Here is a 19,458-nt window from a genome sequence, read left to right as displayed (position 1 = left end):
GGTGAAGATGTGGATCGGGGCTCGGGGCTCGGCAGTTGCGACGGAGGTACCTGAGCAGGCCATGGCGTCTTCTGTACAACAGGCGAAGAACGACACAATGTGAATGTTGGCATGATGTTATAGATTGAGTTTTTTATTGGTGCCATGTCTAGCAACTGGGGTATCAAATTACGTTATTAAGTATCGCCATCCCACCTCTTCACGCAAGCATTATGCGCAAAGAAACCTGCGCATCCAAGCATTACCCTTCTCCTCATCCGCATCCCTAGTCAACTGACTATTCGCACGCGAAACATTGACAAACTTTGGCCAAGTGTTGGTGAGAACAAGGTACTTGATCTCCTTCTCGGCAGCATCAAACACGAGCTCATTGAACGCATCCGGCACCTCAACATCGGCAACAGACTCGTCGTCGTACAGCTCGCCCATGCGAGACACGGCTCTAAGGTTTGCGCGTCCGAGCTTGTCGAGGCTAATGGCGTTGGGAGATAGGTGGTTGCTTTTGGCGGAGACGTTGATGGGTAGATCGGAGGCGTCATCGGGCATGACGTTGTCGAAAGGTGTGGCGTCGCTGACGGAAGACGACTCGGAGTTGCGGCGGCGGCCGAATAGGAGGTTGGCGGTCCTCTCAAAGACCATGTGGAGGAGCTTCATCTCTTTGGATGAAATGTTGATAGGAAATTCGGAAAACTCGAGGGAGATGAAGTGAGCGTAGATACGCGTGGCAGCGAGGAACTGCCTGCGGCGGTGTTCGGCGATGGATGCCTTGGGGGAGAACCAGTAGAGGCGCCAGTCTGCGACGTGGGTTAGGAAGCTGACGTTTTCGCCTGTTGGATGTAGTCAGTATACGTTCTTGCAGTAGTTGGGTGTGAAAGACTTACCAGAGAAATCCTTCAAAGCAGCAAACTGGAGCAGTGGCATGGCGTTGGTCCTGAGTGCGTTCTCCAGGGCAGTCATGGTCAGGATGTCGGACTTTTGCGAGTCGAATGACTGGAAAGACTGGTTGCCGATGCTGACCTCCCCGCCAGACTTGAGTGTGGTCGTGTTAGAGTATTCACTGGTGCTCTTGACGTCGATGGAGGCTGCGTCCAAGCCTGCCGATTTCTGGCGAGCTTCCCAGTTCGCGATTGCGTCGAGAGTCTCTTGGCGCAGTTTGTTGCCTTTGAGTACGTCGAGGATAGGGAAGCCGATGCTGGTGATCTCCATGATGCAGAAGCAGACTGAGAACCACACTGGTGGGGGGAAGACGGCGTTCATGGGAGCAAATGCGGGAGTGTAGAGACCGATGAGCCAGAGCGGAGATGCGGGAAGCCTGCGGGAGTCAGTGAAGAACGCGAACAAGCAATTCTTAGTATATACCCAGCAACACAGCAGATCATGGTCTGCAGACGCCAACCGTGCACATCGCGGATGCCGCGAGACTTGAAGAGAATCCAAGGCGCGTATACCCAGGACCAGAACAGCTGCCACACGATCGATAGCCACCATTCCCAGCCCTTGCTGCACTTCATGCGCACTTCCATACCGGTGCCGACAACGGTGTAGTCGATGATACCAAAGCCACTGTGGAACTTTCGGGATGCGAAGTAAACAAAGAGAGTGAGGGCCATCTATGCAGTGGTTTAGCTTATGTTAAGTAGTAGCTGTAGAGTTTGCTCACCTGAACAGCCATGCCGATGCCGATGAAGATCAATGTTCGCTCGATGTTGTCGGCGCGCTCCATTCCATTCATGATCCTCTTCCAGCGGCTGTTGACGACCTCTTGAGCCTTTTTCTCATCGATGGGCTCGTGGTCCTTCAATGAGCTCATCCGAGCAAAGTGCTTCTGGCGAGCGGCAAGATGCAAGAACTGACTGTTCGAGGCATGGAACAAGGCCATTCCTAGTGGCACAAGAATCGACATCGCCCAGAACTCAACCGTGCAGGGAAAGACAGCGCCGAACGGGTAGGCTAGAGGTATCAAGTCAGCATATGCTCGGTGTTGGCGGATCCATGTAATGCAAAAGCAAACTTGGATGTAGTAGGTGTGGGCGTACGTACATAGCGTGCAGAGGGCACCATAGATGTGCAGGACAGAAACACCAGCGAACAAAAGCGGCAGCCTTCGCATGCGTAGCGATGGGTGTTGGCGATGAGTCCATAGGAAAGCGAAACCAGACAACAGTGAGAGATTCCAAACAATGAAGATGGTAATGTACGTCCAGCCGACGCCGTCGAGGACAAGGAGTGGGTTCACCATGGTGTCAGTAGGGGAATGTTCAAAGAGCGTGATGAGTACTGAAGCTCGTTCGACGACACTGGTATCGTGAAGTTGGCAGACGCCTCCAACCTTATACAGACCGCCTCAGGCGTTGGAAGTTAATGAAAGAATCGGCGAGACGACAGGCAAGAGGGTTCGCGGCATGGTGCAGGGTGCGAAGATCGACATTCTCTCCCGAAGATTCATCTTGGACGCGGGAGATGTGCCAGGGTGCGCGATGTCGATAAAGTTGTCAGTGTGCACCTGTCAGCAAACGATGTGCCGCTAGCTTCCACCGGATCGCAAGCCAGCGTCGGATACGGCTTCGCTCTATGCTCATTAGGCTAGTCTACGATCTGTCAACTGGGCATCCTGGAGAATTCCGTGGATCGTCATTTAATCGCCCAATACCCCAGGATCACATCCCTTCCAGATGATGCGTCCTTGCTTTCGTACGGTTGGGCGTGAAACACCTGGTTAGTGTGCCTGATGTTTTGTTTTTCTGCTCAGATGCCGACTTTTCGGAGAGATTGACACCCTGCATACATAATTGTCGCGCGGAGAAAGGGTAACACAGCCACATCAAAGCTGCGGATTCTGTTCTCGCTCTGGTTGCCATTCCGCGCGGTCGCGTCGATCTCAGGAACATGAGTTCGCCGACCTCTAACCGAGCCAGAACGCCGACGTTTCTGGACGACCTATGCCGAATAGCTAGTTACACTCGTCATCAGTATGACTCGCCTCCTGGCAGCTGGCTCTCCCTGGCTGGCGTCCTCTATCCGGGTGCGCGGGTGTCCGGCCACGATGGATTTCACGGGAGGGCTCCTGTCACTTGGTCCAAGCGCTGAATCACACCAATGCCGCTGTCGCGCAGCGTGTCTGCTGTAGTTCCTGACGATCTTAAGCAATCCGATATAATGATAGAGCCAGCCTATGGAGAATGGGGCGCGGATGCCAATGATTCAATAGTCGAGTTGATAAAGCGATTAGCTAAATGCCACAACCAACCTAGATGATCGTTAGGGACAGCGAGCGATTCCTTAAGCACGTAATCGAACGACGTCCTGTCACTATGCAAGACGGCACTTGAGCACGTGTGAGTAGTTATGTCGAGCCGAGCTGTTGAACGTAGATCGGCACGATAGGGTTGAGAAGCGCCGTTCCGCGAGTCCAGGCTATCCAGCCTCGTAACAAGGCACTTTGAGTGAGGCGACAAGAATCATGGCTGTTCAGCAGCGGACAGGCTTCAGAGATTTCAGGCATCCGCTCACATGACCCCAGGCGGTTGGTAGGCAAGAGAGGGAAGGAGCGGTACGTCGGTTGCGAGCCTCGAAGGACGCCAAGTGGTCCAGACTCTTTGGTTCACTAACGAAGTGTGCAGGTTTTTGAGCGTAGGTCCCGCTCGTATCCTCGACGGAGTTCATCGCTGAGAGTCTGCATGCGGGTAGGTCCTTCAGCTGCGGAGATGTTTGATCCCGTTGTATTGCTATGAGGTAGCTGCTCGCCTCTCGTGTACATAGTCACGATCGCCATGTGGTAGCACGGCAATATCCGCGCCTGCAGCCTCCCCGCTCAGGGGGCCTTGCGGTCCCAGTCTATGATTCTGCAGCGCGGGAATAACGGAAAGGGAAGATCCGGTGCGTCTGAGGGTTATACGTTATGGCGTCTGGTCAGCCATTGAGTAGTCACTTCATACCGATACATTGAATTTGCTAAACGTCGTCAATGAGCACGCTTGCTAAGACATTGGCAGAGAAGCGTGTCTGTGAGTGAAGCAAAGGTGATTAGTGACCCCGGGCATAGCGTGGTGTTTCGTTGAGGAAGTGTCGACGAGGAGGAAATTGGGCACGAGTGCAGAAGAGGAGAGGCGTCGGCGTTTCGTGTTTCGCATGTCGCATGACGGCAGCCTCGCCCCGCGCAAGTGGGGACTGACTCGCGCTATGGGATTTTCTCCCCGCCATGCATTCGCGTCACTCTTGGGCTTACGCACACCACGCCCAGACATCACGCCCGAATATGCCGCCCTCGCCCTGCGCACTGTGCAAAGTGAATCGGGCACTCATACTGCGCCCTAAAGATCACTCCAAGCTATGCAAGACGTGCTTCATCTCAGTCTTTGAAACGGAAATTCACCACACCATCACCACAAATTCCCTCTTCCAACGCGGCGAGAAGGTTGCCATTGGCGCATCGGGTGGTAAGGACAGCACCGTCCTCGCTTCTGTTCTCAAGACACTCAATGAGCGCTACGACTATGGCCTTGATCTCGTACTCCTGTCAATCGACGAGGGGATCAAGGGCTACCGAGATGACAGTCTGGAGACGGTGAAGAGGAACGCGGAGCAGTACAGCATGGACTTGACCATCCTGGGATATGCAGAACTGTACGGATGGACAATGGATCAAGTGGTAGAGCAGGTGGGCAAGAAGGGAAACTGCACGTACTGTGGCGTTTTCAGGCGGCAAGCGCTTGATCGTGGGGCGTCGAGGCTTGGAGTCAAGCATGTAGTGACGGGACACAATGCGGACGACGTCGCCGAGACGGTTCTAATGAACTGTAAGTACTGCCTTCAACGTCCCAAATATACAGAACACTGATTGAGATAGTGCTCCGAGGTGACCTGCCTCGTCTGTCGCGGACCACTTCCATCATCACATCTACGCCCTCCGCGTCGTCGGACCCAGCTTCGAATACCAATATCAAGCGTAGCAAGCCTCTAAAGTACGCATACGAGAAGGAGATCGTCCTTTACGCCCACCACAAGAGTCTCGACTACTTCAGCACAGAATGCATATACTCGCCTGAAGCCTTCCGCGGCAGTGCACGTGCTCTGATCAAGAACCTCGAGAGAGTGCGACCCAGCGCCATCCTCGATGTGGTCAGGAGCGGCGAGGATATGGCAAAGCTAGTGCCGGGCAGCGATGAAGGTTGCGGAGGTGCTTGCGCGAGCAACGTACCTGTGGCTGAAGAGGAGGAAGGCGGATGCGGAAGTGCCCAAGGGCGCAGCACAGGTGGCGAGATGGCTAGCGTCGAGGCCCAACTCAGGCAGAACGAAGCAGCCGTCGACGGCAACCTCGAGACCGAGATCACCACGAAGAGTGTCAATGGCAGTGGGCAGCACAACAACGACGCGGTACCACTAGCGAACGGAAAGAAGGTCAAGAAGGGCTTCACACCCAAGAAGGCGAGCAGGCAGGTCATGGGCCAGTGCAAGAAGTGTGGATACCTCTCGAGCCAGGAAGTCTGCAAGGCATGCGTGTTGCTTGAAGGTCTGAACAAAGCACGCCCAAAGAACAAGATCGAAGTCGGCTACGAGGTTCAAGATGTCAGCCTGAACAGCGTTCGAGACGAGCTTGAGGCAACGACGATAGGAGGAGAGTGAGGAAACCGCCGACGATGCGTTTTACGACTACGCCTATCGCGCAAGTTGCCATCGCGGCATCAGTTCGGCCACAACAATCGACCGACACATTCACGATCAGAAGGACAAGTCTATGCGACAACGCACCGATAGCTTGCACAACACCAACGTCATGAATGCGGGAGTGCTTCCCTCTCAATGGGTCGGCACATCTTAGGTAACATTCACACCGAAGCTTTGGTCGACATGGTCGGTGTGCGCTACAAGAGCTCGTGGTTGAAAGGTCGGTGAGACAACCCCGGGCGATGGCAGCGTGACCTGCCAGGCCAAGACCGGTGTCTCAGTCACACGAGAGTCAACACTCCACTACCCCGCACGAATGATCTCGCACCCGCACCCGCCCCGTCTTACCTCGAGCTGTGACCATACTTAATTTGCACGACATCGGTGCGGTTGCGTTCGGGCTTGGTGGGTGCGTGGTACGTACCAATTTTGGTCTGTACCTTTGTACTTCTCATGCTGTAGTGTTGCGCCGTGTTATCAAGCCCTCATACCGTCCAATTCCCGACATCACAGCACGTATTCTGCATACAATGAGATGATCCATCGATACGGCAACGTACGATGATCAACATCATGTGTCGAGTTGGTGTTGCAAGCCGATGAATTCAGAATACGTGCTGTGATGTCGGAAATTGGACGGTATGAGGATTTCATGACACGGCAGTCATGCTGGAAGCTTTAGAAAGCATATTGCAATAGTACAAGGACCAATATATTGATAAGAAAATAAAGAATAGAGAGTCGCCCTCCAAGAGCCTTCCCATGGTATCTCAGAATCCGTTCCCTGGACACAATCCCATACACATATCCAATCAAACACCCATGAACGCCATGTCTACATGCAAACCGCTTGCAATGAAGATCCAATCCAACACTATATCCAACTAAACAACAAGATGCCACCTCCTCTGTATAGATAAAGCCGTAAATGAAACCTAAATGTCAAAGATCAAACAACACGTGCACTCAAAGTCGTCTCAGTCTCTACAACTCAAACCCAAACTCGCCATCCATCTTCCACGGCCCATCAACCGTAACAGCGCCCTTCTCGCTATCAAAGTTACCAGTCGCACCAGCCTTACCCTGGCCCAGCACAACAACCTTGGCAACCGTAACGCTCTCCTCATTCGCGCCAGCATAGGCAAAAGAGCCCGTAGCGCTGAACTTGGCGCCGTCGTACGAAAAGGAGATTTCGCTCATAGCAGGCTGATCCAGACTCTCGCCATCGTCAAGGTACAGCCGTCCCGTCGCCTTGCCATCCGCATCCGGCGCGACGATGATCAAAAAGTCTTCTTTGCGCAGCGCCTTTGTGGTATTCGCGCTGTTGACACGCTGGGGCACGATGGAGCCGCCGCGGATGTGCACGGGGATGTCACTGTAGCCCAGACCACTACGCGTGACGTTCTTGCCCTCGCCTTCGACCTTGGCGTACGTCCAGTAGTCGTAGAACGTGTCTTGGGGTAGGTAGAAAGTGACCGTGTCGGAGTAGTCTGTTACAACGGGTGAGATGAGCAGGGCGTCGCCGTAGAACCATTGCAGGTCGATGCCAAAGGTATTCGCGTCTTCGGGGTAGAGGAAGAAGAGGGGGTTGATCATGGGTGTTCCTTCTTTGGTTTGGTAGTACAGACCCGTGTAGATGTAATCGAGCAGCTTGTAACGCGTGTCAATGGCACGCTTCGCGGCGTCAGCGACAACGTCCCACAGGTAGAATTCTTGGTGGATGGCGCTGATTTCCGCGTGGTTGCGGTAGAAGGGCTGGAAGGCGCCGAGCGTGGCCCAGCGGGCGCACATGTATTGGTCTGCGTTGCCGTTGAAGCCGCAGACGTCGGAGCCGACCATGGGCATTTGGTGCATGGACACGAAGGACAGCATTTGGCGGATCGAGATGCGGTAGTCGTCCCAGGCGGAGAAGTTGTCGCCGAACCAGTGGGCTACCTTGCGGCCGGTGCCCGCGAAGGTGGAGCGGGTGAGTACGAAGGGACGGAGGGCGGGACGGCGGGCTAGCATGGATTCGCGGGTCGTGGATGCCATCATGTTGCCGTAGAGGTTGTGGGTGTCGTACTGCCAGCTTCCGTCATAGTTGGTTGTGTTCATGGGGATGGTTTGGCGCGAAATATCACCTAGATGGCTGTTGATCTGATACGCGGGCTTGAACCATTCGCGGTCGGGGAAACCCTTCATACCACTCGGGCTATCGTAGGTCTGGCGAGCAGGCAGAGACTGGAAACCGCGAGCTTCAACAGAATCTGGGCGTGGTGCAGAAATGGGCTCTACATCACGGGCCTTGTTGCTGTAACCCGGCTGGAAGGATTCTGGGAAGCCAGGAATCGGGCGGCCGGTGTTGGGTCGTGGCGCATTGGCAGGGTGAGGAGGAATGTTGTCGTCGATGGTTTGCTGGCGAGGGTTGCAGGTTGTGACATCGTGACAGAAGTTGGAGGCCTCGTTCATGTCAACCCAGATACCATCGATATCGATACCTGACTCGGGGTTGAACTGAATGTTCATTTCCTCAGTCCACCACTTCTCCGTGTTGGGGTGGAACCAGTCAGGCCATGCGACTTCACCGGGCCACTGAATTCCGAGCATGTCGGAGCCATCGGCGGCCTTCAAGAAGACGTCCATGTCGTGACCCTTCTTGTAGCTGAGGTACTGACCGCCGACAGCGTGAACACCCGGGTCGAGAATCAGAATGTATCGCTGATCGCGCGAGTGGAGTGTTTGCACAAGCTCACGCATCTTGGAGAGGGGGAAGCGCTCGGGGTCAACCGTGAAGTCCTCGCGAAGATACATGTAGTCAATATCAGTCCACATGACTTCGAGGGGAATTCCAGCGGTCGAGTAGTTGCCCACGACTTCAGCGACCATGTTGACGTCCCAGTAGCCGTACTTGCATTGGTGGAATCCAAAGGTCCAGTATGGGTACATGGCGGAGTAGCCAGCTATGTCGGCATACTGCTTGGAAACCTCGGCGGGCTTGCTGCCGGCCATGAAGTACAAATCGATGACACCACCGATGGTGTTGTACTCGAGGTATTGGCCGTCATCGGCCTTCTTCATTTCGACTTGCATTGGGCTGGAGTTGAGCATGAAGACGCCATGGGTGCCCTTGTCGCCACGGTGGTCGAAGTAGACAGGGTGGGTTCCGTACAGGTTGGCATTCCTGGGAATCTGGGGAGACTCCGCGTTCAGCAAGACACGCTCGTAGTTCTCCGCATTGAAGCGGAACGCGTCGCTGTGCTCACCGAGACCGTAGAGGTTAGGGTTATCGGGCAGCTTAGTGCGAAGGCGGACATATTGCTTCTCGAAAACCAGTGGCACAGTGCCAATGTCAAACAAAACCTCGCCGTTGTCCCTGCGCGTCACATCGAAAGAGAATGGACTTTCCTTAAGACCAAATTTAAGCGCCAGGTTTGCACTGCCGGGCCTCTCGTGTTTGGGGCGTGGGAACACCTCTTCAGATACCTGGTAGACTTGCTCAGCGGCATCGTAGATCTTGACATGTAGACGCTCGTCTATTTGATGTTAGTAAGCGTGTCCAAAGTAGAGATGTTGATACTTACTAGTTTGGTATTCAACTAGCAACTTCAAGTCCTTGATGTCATCGCTGTATGCGTTGCACGCATCTCCAGAAAGGGTAAGGTCGGCAGTCAAAGTGTCCCCGTTCTCGACTACGTTTGAGGCGGTATAGCCGGGGCAAGCATCAACTGCGGCGCGGCGAGTGAGAAAACTCGCGACATCGGCAGGGTCTGGCGATACAGGAGCCGCGTACGTGAGGCTCGAACAGGCGGCAAGCCCGAGCAGAATAATATTGATCATAACGATGTTTATCAATATTACCCGAGGGTGGAGAAGCGTTCGGGAAAGAAAGAGGAAGAGTAAGGTCCGTTTGCCCAAGAATATATACGTGGGGAAGACCTGCGTGTAGGGGCCGTGCCAGCATTCACGATATCGGTAGCCAAGGGTAATTCTGAGACCACAGTCACCGCTTGACCCACAAAATGCTCCTTCCGGCCTGCGTTGGGCCACCTGATGTCTACCTGGGGAGGGTATTCATTGCTAAAGCACAATGACGCGATGAACGGTAGTATTATTCCCTCCGCTGAAGTGAATGTGGGGAATAACAGTTGTCATGCAGCAAACCGGTCTGGGCCAGGTACCTGCAGGATTGACCCATTTATACTGCAACAAACCAGAGCTTTCCGCCGAAGGTTGTACATGGGCGCGTACACGATACAAAAAAGCATGTTGTTTGTTTGGATGCTAGTATCTCGCTAGGAAATGACGGATCGTCAAATCGTGGCCAGGACCGGAAGTCCGGCCACCACCAAGGGAGGGTCCGGGGTAGTGCTCAGTTGGGCGAATACTCTTCCTGGAGTGCATCGCCACACTTTCCGCTCGGTGCACGCATGCCTGCCAATGGATGCGCGCTGCCCAGGTGTGCCTGCGGACCCCGAGTGCGATCGTCATATTTGCGGGCGGCCTGGCTAGGAGGATGCCCCCGTGACGGCCAAGACACCATCGCGGTCAACAACAGGAAGGACGCAAGGAATTTGCTCATGGAGAAAGTGTCGCGAGGCCCGCTACTCAAACATCTGAGGTGTCTTCGTGACGTCGGGAGTCTTGATCAGATCAGTTGCGAGGCTCGCGTGGACTGCGGGGGCGCCTCTTCCGCGCTAAGCCTTTTAGCGCGCTGTGGATTGCCGTCACCTGGACTCAAAGTCAAGTAACGGCATCTTACTCTTCCATCCTTGAGCGCGGGTGTGGCTGTCATCTTTCTTTCTTCCTTGTTGCTCTTCCTTCCATGGCCCACACCGCTTCCACAGGGCTTGCAGCAGCGCCGCTAGGCATCACGATGCCCTTGTGACTGAGTTGTCAACCTTCCCGACCTACCCGGTTTCTTCCCGATACAATCACCACCAGCTCGATCGCTGGGGGCCTCTTCCAGTGGTTCTGTTGGCATCTCACTAACATTCACAATCACGGAAGCCAACCTTCACGGGAATAAAGCAAAGAGGAGGAACTAGTGAAAGCTTGGAGCTACAGGGTTGCTTCTGCGGCACGAACGAACCTAAAGCCGATTATACCCTCCGACAATCATGCGCTTCCGCAGTGCATACCCTAGGCGTTACTCACTCGACTATAAACATTCCAAGGCTCCTCTTTTCCCGTTTCACCTATCCATCGGCCGAGCGGCATGTCACCATCTTCGCGCGCGCTGTCGTCCGCTATAGAATTCAGAGTTTGGTCTGTAAGTTTGGGGCGTTGACCTCCGTCTCCCTAGACACATGAACTTTGTTAGCCGCCGAGTCATGGATGAACTGGTGCGAACGGACGCACGGGCTGCTCCCCATCTGTCGATGTTGTCTCAGGCGCCGCCATCGTTTCCGTTTTGGTCTTCCAAGATACAAGACTACGAGAAGACTTGTCGTACCCGAAGGTTGCAATAGTACTATTAGAAGAGTAGGTGGGTTTCTGAGAAACATTAGACTTGGCGCGGAGTATGAAACACAAGGCTCAACTCACGGTCGAACTTCGGCTGGTCATCACTGGTCGTGAGGCGGTTGCTTATTGGGCTTGCTTGCGGTTTGATGGTCTTACGATGCGAGCAATCTCGTTCCTTAAATTCATTTGGTACCAAGTATCGTTGGATGTGAGATGCGGCCGCATTTTCGAGGCATCTGTGCTGTTGATTCGAGGCCGCAAGAGGACACCGGCCCCAGCTAGGAAAAGTTGGTCACTATCGCAGGGCGCAGAGGAAGCAGAGCCGGATGCCATGTGTAGTTTCCGTACTATACGAGCATAGAACCGGGCTAGATTCAGGTACCTCTTGTACATTCTCCGTGGATTGGTGGCCGCTACAGTAGATCACGACACTTCCGCGCAAGTCTATCGATACGTACTGTATTGCCCTTACCATTGGCGGCCGCTACGTGATGTTTCAGAAGGCATTTGGTTATTGTCGAAACGCCTTCAACGATAGAGTTCCTATTGGAGGCCGCAACCGTAATATCGCTTAGCCGATATGCCTGCATACAGAGATGATCAAAGAGGCTGAAAAGCAGGCTTGCTATTGGACGTCGCAAATCTGATTGTTGTACATGTATCCCAAGGCTGTACTGATGGCTTAGCAAGGTAGCCTGCTTAGCTTGATGGGCATCGGACTAGAAGTAAGTCCGCACAATCGCGTATAGGCCACTTTCGTAGTCTTGTGGGATGTCTGCTTTGGTTATTAGTAAAAGTGAAAGGAAGATGTAGCTTTATGTGGTATTGCAAGCACGAGAGTTGAGAAGTTAGCACTGCGCATTTGTTGGTTAAGACAGTTACTGGCATCACAATAGCCTGGATACACGTCCATTAGACGTGACACTCGGTGAGTAGATGACCATTGATATATATATATATATATAGCCAAAAGCAAGACGGTGCATTTGCCCACGTTCCCAGGCAGTCTTCGCGAGGGATACCAACGCAGGAAAGCATGAAAATGTCGCCACTTCCTCCATCAATGGTTCTCATCTCCTTACTAAAGTATTAGCCTTGTCCGCAGCAGCGGAGAAGTCGGAGTAGGTAAAACAACCTTGTCCTTGTCACGTCTACACTATTGCAGTGTATTGTGGGCGTAACAAGGAGAAGATAGTACTACCTTCTGCGACTTATTCGCTGCTGCGGACAAGGCTAGGCAGCGAAAAGGATAAAACAAAGGAAAATGTGTGAAGACGCGCCCATACTCTTACACCAGCAACTTCACTTTACCATCTTCGTCAGGCTGGAAGGCAGTATGTGCACTGCCCTCTCCCATCAACACCATCGCACAGATCGCGAGTCAGAGTACGGTATTTGTGTGATGCTAGTCTGATGCCATTCGCGTTTGTATGGCAAGCAAACGTCGACGGGTCCTTACGAAGATGGGTGGCGTAGTGGGTATGTTCGCGTACCTCTACTCAGTAGAGGATTTTGATCTCATGATCATGCTGACATGGTCGTATGTGTCCAAGGGGCCGAGATATTCTGAATGGTACGGTGCGCTCTGCAATGCGACCGTCTTCTGATAGGTGAAAACACTTCAACTCTTGGTCTTCATTGCTGCTTTAGAGAGGTGATGATGTGGATGCTTGGTCTTTGATCTTATGACGGTCACTGTTCTCGTGGGAGTTAAGTTTCTTGATGTGTCGCTGAAGATCGTCTTTCCGTTTGTAGCGCAGGTCGCATGTACATAAGAATGGTTTGTTTTGACGATCTTGGCCTCCGCAAGAGCGAGCCTCGTGGCGCACCAAGTCCTTTTCGTGCTTAAAGACTTTCGCACATGTTGCGCACTTGAAGCTCTTTGAGGGCTGGACGTGCCTACGGCGAAACGTGGGTTGTTTGTCAATTCGCATCTTGCCGACTGGTATGTCTTCCAAGGTGTCCTCGGTACTTTGCGAGCTTGAAGATCGTCTAGACGACCTTACTTTTGATGCAAATGATGTTTCGCTTGGTGTGGACTGCGGGTAAACAATAGCCTTGTCGGTCGCGTGGAAAGCATCGATGCTGTGGAATAGAAGCGGAGATTGTACATCGGAGATTGCGTAATTAGAGCAGAATGAAGATTGGGAATTGTAAGCCGAGGCCTCATCGGCGGTGTGTCTGATAGTTGGCGCAAAGGAACATGGGGAGACGGAGTTCGACATAGTTGACAAACCATAATCGAAGCACTCATCGACGCTGTGATACCCCGAAAGTGCTGTGTCAAACAACACGTTCATATTCCCAAACAGGGCATTTGTGTCGAACCCAGACAGATCTTCTGGGTCCGGGGTATTGGGGCACTGCTCAACAGCAGCCCCTTCAGCGCATCGGGTATCTTCGATCGTGCGGTTCGACTTCCATGGCAAGTCCACGTGTAAACACCCGTTGTAGCGTTGGTCAGCCGTCTGACAGCCTGGAGATGAGGCGATTCCATTTATCAGGTCATTAGAATGAAGTTGTCTCGTATATGCCTCTTGGAGCGAACCACCATTTTGGAGGGGAAAACCGGACAGGTCGCTAGGCAAAATGCAATGGTCGTATACATTTTGCCTAGCGACCTGTCCGGTTTTGTCCTCCAAAGTGGTGGAACATTGACCGAATTGTTCTATGCAATGATCACTAGGTGCGATCAGTCTTGCTATATGAGTTGACAAAACCAATCATCTACTCACTAGTAGTAGTAATTGATGGCGTGGACGGCCTCTGTCTAGGCCGTTCCCCGCAATCTGCAGTTATTGATTGGTAGAAGGCGAACCGTTATCGCATATACAGCGCACCAGTCGGTCTTTACGCAGTTCCGCCGCACTCGGTCGGCTGATGGACACCAATTCAGGCGTCGTTGAGAATTCCGGCAACCGTGTAGAGGCACAGGTGCCGGCTGAGGTACGGTCGTAGCGGCAAAGCCGCCTTGTTGGATAGAAGGTAATAGATGTGAAGGGAGTATAGATTGGAGAAGAGCAAAGAGAGGAAAGGTGGCAGCGCGCGCAAGATATGGAAGCTGAGATGTTGCGCGAGCCAAGCTGAATGCAGAACCCCGCGGACGTCATTCAACACTGATTGGTGGCCGGAATGTCGTATATGCCTGTCTTGTGCAGGATGTGGCTGATGTAGCGGAGTCTTGTAACCGGTCAAGGCCAGCTCTAACTTGATTCTGACTAGTGCAAGGTCCTCCACATGCACAACCCGATCTGTTGCAGCCCCCAACTACCATAGCACAGAATGAGCTGGAAGCTTCCATCGGAATTCTAAAGAATCAGACGCCGGGTGATTACAGCAACGCTGAATGCTCACAGTCATGCGACTCTTCCACTAAAGAAATTGTGCATATGTGTGGAAGTAATGATAGCATAGACTAGAAGACCTGTTCGTACCAAGCAGTCCGCAGAAGCTATGTCGCGATTTTGCCGACACGAAGTACTGCTTTTCTGCAGATGGAATATGCAGCCATCAACGCCACCGAGGCCTCAAGGCATGCAAAGGCGCCGCCCGGCAGCCTCAGTATGAGTATCATCCCTTCCCATTTCCCTTCCGCATTTCTCCATGCAGTCCAGGTAGCGCAAAGCCAGTCCGACCTCCTCCGCCATAGCAGACTGCCCTCTCCGACTCACTTGTACTGCTTGCACAGGTCGAGACTCTCCTGGGTAACCCCGTTCAGAATCCTCCGCGCCTCTTCGACCAGCTCGTGGAGCTGCTTGCGGAACGCCTTGCCCTGCTCTGTATCGTTGTCCTTCCGGTTCTTCATACGCTCGAAATCCGTCTGAACGTTTTGCAGCATCTCGTTCAAGTTCTTTTGAAGCTCGTCACTGGCACGCTTAATGGCTTTCTCGGCATCGGCCTTTGAGTAGCTGGCGATCTGAGCAAAGGGACCCATAGGACCGGGAATGGCTTCTCGGAGGTACTGATGGCGGGCCAATTTCATGGTCTTGCCTGAATTGTGGAGTTAGTCGATGAGCGCGCGTGTATCAGGGTGGACATACCTTTACCCGCAGCCTGCTTGGCGGTGGCTACAGTATATACGTTCGACATTGCCCGTGGAAAGTAATCGACTTCACTGCGAAGTTTGATGGCGCGGAGGTGTACTTTGCTGCAGGTAGATTAGCGACCATGCATCTCATTCCTCAGCAGAAAAACACTTACATTATCCCGTTTTTGAGAATCTTTGCCGCCGCCGATACATGCCGATCGATTTGCTCAAAGAAAAGGCTGACGTTCTCTTTGAAGCAAGCACCGTATGCGTCACAGGCTAAAGCCTTCGGATCGTCTACCCAGGTAATTAGTCGAGGCTGAGTGATGTAGAGCAGGGAGCTTACTCTTCAATTTGGTGTCCAGAGCAGTTATAATCTCTTTGATGTCTTGGGTTGCCTCGGCTTTGAACAGCTCGCATGACTCATCGATGATAGCTCGGAATGCAACGTCGATATATGGTCGGACAGGCCACATGAAGTCCTCATTCCAGTCCATCGCAACGCATTTCTTCTTTTGCACGTAGATACCTGCCGTGAATCAGTACCTTATATGCTACTTGATGTGAGGTAGGGCAGCTTACCTTTCTTTCGACATGCAGCCCTATGACTGGCAGCATTCTAACAAAGTGTTAGCAGAAAGACGGACATGGGTGTAGCACAGGCGCAGCTTACCATATCCTCCCACTCGACGAGCTTCTTCAATGCCTCCTTGTCAAATCTCGTTTGCAAAGCAGGATCAGCTAGCTGATCGTGGAGTAGCTTAATGTCTGTGTTGTGAAATTTGAGAGCTAGTCGTTTGATGCTTGCGTCGATGTTCTGTTGCCGTTAGTTGTCTCTCATCCCCGAAGAACCAGTGAATGATTCACGTACCTTCCGGGCTAGTTGTATGATTCCAGTAAGATGGTTCACCCTTGCCAACGTGGTTGTGCTAACTGACATCTGCACGATGTTCAACAGCGTAGGCACAGTAACCCTGACGAAATGATCCAGGTCTGAAGTCCTTCCGCGGGAAGACAGAGTATAGACGTGAGAGCAGAGAGCTGGGATCTGTGTTTGATCGAGCGTCATGGTCGGAACAGACAACGGGTCCGTCTTGTCGTACCCGCGGAGATGACGCATGTACATGAGGTTCGAAACACAGTAGATGGCCGCGATAGCATCGTCGCCGGTGTCCTCGCGATAGTTTTCGCTCATAGCTACTGTCACTTCCTTGTTGCGCTCCACGATGAGGATGTCTTTTTTTCTGCAAAAATTAGTCTTCTTGGTCGTGTTACGTATTGGACACAACCTACTGTTTTCCTAGGTCGTTCTTGCGCGAGATGAGCTTCTTCTTGCGTTTCTTCAACGGCTTGTTTGCCGTGGTGTTACGGTCGATCATGTTGTGACGAATAGTGTTATCAATGTTTTGGATGTCTTTCTCGATCTCGGTAACTTTGTTGGCGATGGCAGCTAGTTGGTCTTCAGCGGTGACGTCCATTTTCAGCGTAGAGTTGATCTCGGTATTCAGGATCTAGCAATTGTTAGTACATATCCTGATACTGGGTTGCAAGTGCCTTACATCAGACTTCGTGCCGACGAGGATAACACTACCACTTCGCCTTCGTCGAAAGGCATCGACGTACTTCTGGCGGAAGGAGAGGTCGTTCGTGATGCGATCGATCTTTGCGACAACTATGGTCATTTGGCAGCTCTGTAGATAGCGGTCTGCAGTGTCTCTACGGAAGTAGTTGGAATCAGAGCTTCCGGGAACATCGGAAATGATAACGTTCTGTTGAAGGACCGGTGACTTCGAAAAGACCCTATAGTACGTCAGTTATATAATTTGGAACGCAGTATGTCATCTCTTACCGGTTGATTCTGACAAAAGGCCAAGGCGAGCAGGTCAACGGCTTCCCTTGGAAGCTTGCGTTTGTAACTTCCTTGGTGAACGGTTGATACATCTCAATGAGATTTTCCGGGGTACTAGATTCGAAGTGAATTGACGTTTGACCTGGTTTGACGAAATCTTGGTGCATCTTCGTTGTCCAAGTAGTCAGCTGCTTAATGACTTTCTGGTCCTTGGCTGATGTGGCCGTCGATAGGAACTTCTCGATAGTTCCATACTCTAGGCGATCTGCGAAGAGAAGTTGAAGGCATTCGCGTGCTGTCTTGATCTGATCCAGGTCTTTGTCGTCCAGGTCATCTGCATCTTGTCGTTGCTTTTGCTTCACGTTGTACCACTGCGTGAAAAGGTCGGTGACCATCTTTATGCAGATGGTGACATCATAGAACTCGACCTCAGCAGCGTATGCCTTGGTCTGGCTCGGAGGTGCTTGCTGGAATTCTGTAATGACACACGTGCAAGCGCTTCCTCCGTCACTCTACCAGAACAGGTTAGCATTATAAAACTCACATTCTTGTAGACGAACTTACCTCGACGTTGAGATTGACCACGCCCAATAGAGCGTTCAGCAAAGCCGATTTGCCTGCTCCAGTGTCTCCAGCAACAGATATTCGGACTACTTCCTGATACGGAATCTTGTTGTTTCGCAAGATCTGCTTGCGCAGGTGCTTCGCTTCTGCATCATCATATCCATTGTTCATTGCCTTGGTGATATACTGGTTGATAGTCGATAGTATGTTTTTAGCAGTAGACTCTGTAAGCTTGAAGCCTGGATGGTAGAGCGGCAATTTGGGTCGGGTTTGTTGATCTGGGTCATAAGCCGGTACTCGATCGTCGCCATCGTCGGAATCGTCGTCATCGAGATCACTGTCTGGTTCATCTTCCATTTCAGCAGCTGGCAAAGTTAGTTCATTGACGCAAAGCCCCGTTGTACACATACCTTTTCGCTTGGTCCCCGCTACAGCTGCAGCCGTAGTGACATCCGGATCTTGACTTAGGTATTTGGGATCCCAGCTGGATATCTCTTGTTTGGCATCGACCTCAAGAACCTTCAACTTCTGGATGTACGGTGAAGCATGTTGTTCTTCTCCAGTAGATTCGTTGGTCAGCGATGATAGATCGATTATCTCCGTAGCGTCGGTCGTTGCCAGAGCGGGTACATCTGGTATCAAGAGCTCTGTTGGTACCTCAGGCTCGAACAGAGGTGGCTCTGTGCCATCAGGCGTAGGGGTCTTGGTGTCGTCGATATCCATTTGGGAAGTAGCGCACCCGTGCCGGCAGGTTCCACGTTCACGACTGCAGGTTTGAGTGACGAGACAGCTCGAAGGTAGATGGGGGAAGAAGTGAGGAGGATGAGGAACAAAAGTGTCAAAAGAAAGGCTTATGTATCAGCGGTCAAGCGCAACTGAAGGTGGGACTGCAAGCTAAAAGTTGAGTCCCTTTTGTACACAACAAGGTAAAGGTGAGAGACTGTCAATACGCAATATCTCGAGCACACATACCATGCTAGCGATCCGTAGTGACCTCGTCTGCGAGACGGGAAGAGCGCAATAAGCTCCTCCGAACCCAAAGTCATCATGGATGGTATGCTCAAGGCGTGCCAACTCCAACAGATGATACCAGATCATAGCTTCAAGGGAACGTCTTGCTACACAGCACGCGTGCAGAGGTTCGGCGCTGCCGCCTTGATGGACGAAATCGCGGTGGTACTATAGCTGGCTGGCCACTTTCTATGCTGTGAAGCCATGGCATCCCTGGAGGTTTGCCTTTACTTGTCTCTATGGGCCGTCATGGTGACTGAAGAATCCGGAGTACTCGCCGTCACCACGGGTACACCAGGTAGGCCTGGTACCAGCATCTCGTGTAGATCCAGGAATGCGACCCCGATGAGTGCGATGCTCGATCGAAAAGATATCTGGTCGAGCTTGAAGTCGTGCGCTCAATCAATTGGAAGTGGCTGGAGATGTGGCTCGTAGGAGACGTGGTGCAGGCGTCCTACTGGAGCCAGGTGCATCGCACGCTAGTTGCTGACCTCTATACGCCCCAGCCGAGGGAAGGCGCTCTGGACCCTGTCGAAAACTTAAACCTCACACCTCAGCCGTGTAGCTCTCCCAAGCTTCCTCCCACCCTCTCCAGCTTTTTGCGCGACCGTGGTTGTATGGCGATGCGTCGCCATGGCATTCCCACGAAATGCGATACGCGTCAGCGCCAAGCGGATGGTGCCGATTGCCGCCCCCTTAGCCTCTTCGGTCCTCCCGTCGGGCTAGACAGGGAAACTCGCAGCCATGGATGCTTGGAAGGCTTGCGACAGCGCCGAAGGACACTTTCTTTGTCTCCGTGACCAGTCTTTCCTTGCCTGAGTTTCATGTACGAGACGCAGATGCATACTCCGACGGCATTGCATTAATCTTTCAGCGCTTCGCACGCGACTTTACATTCTTT

At 52.6% G+C, this 19,458-nt stretch overlaps 4 protein-coding genes across 4 annotated transcripts; 1 reads left to right on the top strand and 3 right to left on the bottom strand.

Moving 5' to 3' along the window:
- Nucleotides 1-210: 210 nt before the first annotated feature.
- On the bottom strand, nucleotides 211-1,879 carry J4E90_008852 (uncharacterized protein; the record flags this gene model as incomplete). The annotated part of the gene is made up of 4 exons (XM_051438374.1): nucleotides 211-827; nucleotides 882-1,312; nucleotides 1,360-1,610; nucleotides 1,661-1,879. The coding sequence occupies 4 exons, from the start codon at nucleotides 1,877-1,879 to the stop codon at nucleotides 211-213; spliced, it is 1,518 nt and encodes a 505-aa protein (XP_051287684.1).
- Nucleotides 1,880-4,255: 2,376 nt separating this feature from the next.
- J4E90_008851 (uncharacterized protein) lies at nucleotides 4,256-5,622 on the top strand (the record flags this gene model as incomplete). The annotated part of the gene is made up of 2 exons (XM_051438373.1): nucleotides 4,256-4,796; nucleotides 4,847-5,622. 2 exons carry the CDS (start codon nucleotides 4,256-4,258, stop codon nucleotides 5,620-5,622), a joined length of 1,317 nt encoding a protein of 438 aa, XP_051287683.1.
- A 1,026-nt stretch (nucleotides 5,623-6,648) lies between these two features.
- J4E90_008850 (uncharacterized protein) lies at nucleotides 6,649-9,480 on the bottom strand (the record flags this gene model as incomplete). Its single annotated transcript, XM_051438372.1, has 2 exons — nucleotides 6,649-9,176; nucleotides 9,225-9,480. The coding sequence occupies 2 exons, from the start codon at nucleotides 9,478-9,480 to the stop codon at nucleotides 6,649-6,651; spliced, it is 2,784 nt and encodes a 927-aa protein (XP_051287682.1).
- A 5,293-nt stretch (nucleotides 9,481-14,773) lies between these two features.
- J4E90_008849 (uncharacterized protein) lies at nucleotides 14,774-18,269 on the bottom strand (the record flags this gene model as incomplete). The annotated part of the gene is made up of 12 exons (XM_051438371.1): nucleotides 14,774-15,096; nucleotides 15,147-15,253; nucleotides 15,307-15,430; nucleotides 15,480-15,662; nucleotides 15,716-15,752; nucleotides 15,807-15,950; nucleotides 16,005-16,377; nucleotides 16,427-16,644; nucleotides 16,693-16,933; nucleotides 16,983-17,494; nucleotides 17,547-17,911; nucleotides 17,957-18,269. The coding sequence occupies 12 exons, from the start codon at nucleotides 18,267-18,269 to the stop codon at nucleotides 14,774-14,776; spliced, it is 2,940 nt and encodes a 979-aa protein (XP_051287681.1).
- Between the last annotated feature and the right edge of the window lie 1,189 nt (nucleotides 18,270-19,458).

This window comes from Alternaria incomplexa (genome assembly GCF_024043165.1).
Source record: "Alternaria incomplexa strain BMP 0042 chromosome Unknown scaffold_14, whole genome shotgun sequence".
In the NCBI taxonomy this organism is placed as follows: domain Eukaryota; kingdom Fungi; phylum Ascomycota; class Dothideomycetes; order Pleosporales; family Pleosporaceae; genus Alternaria; species Alternaria incomplexa.
The sequence above is the reverse complement of the archived record's forward strand: the minus strand, read 5'-3'. Positions and strand labels throughout refer to the sequence as shown.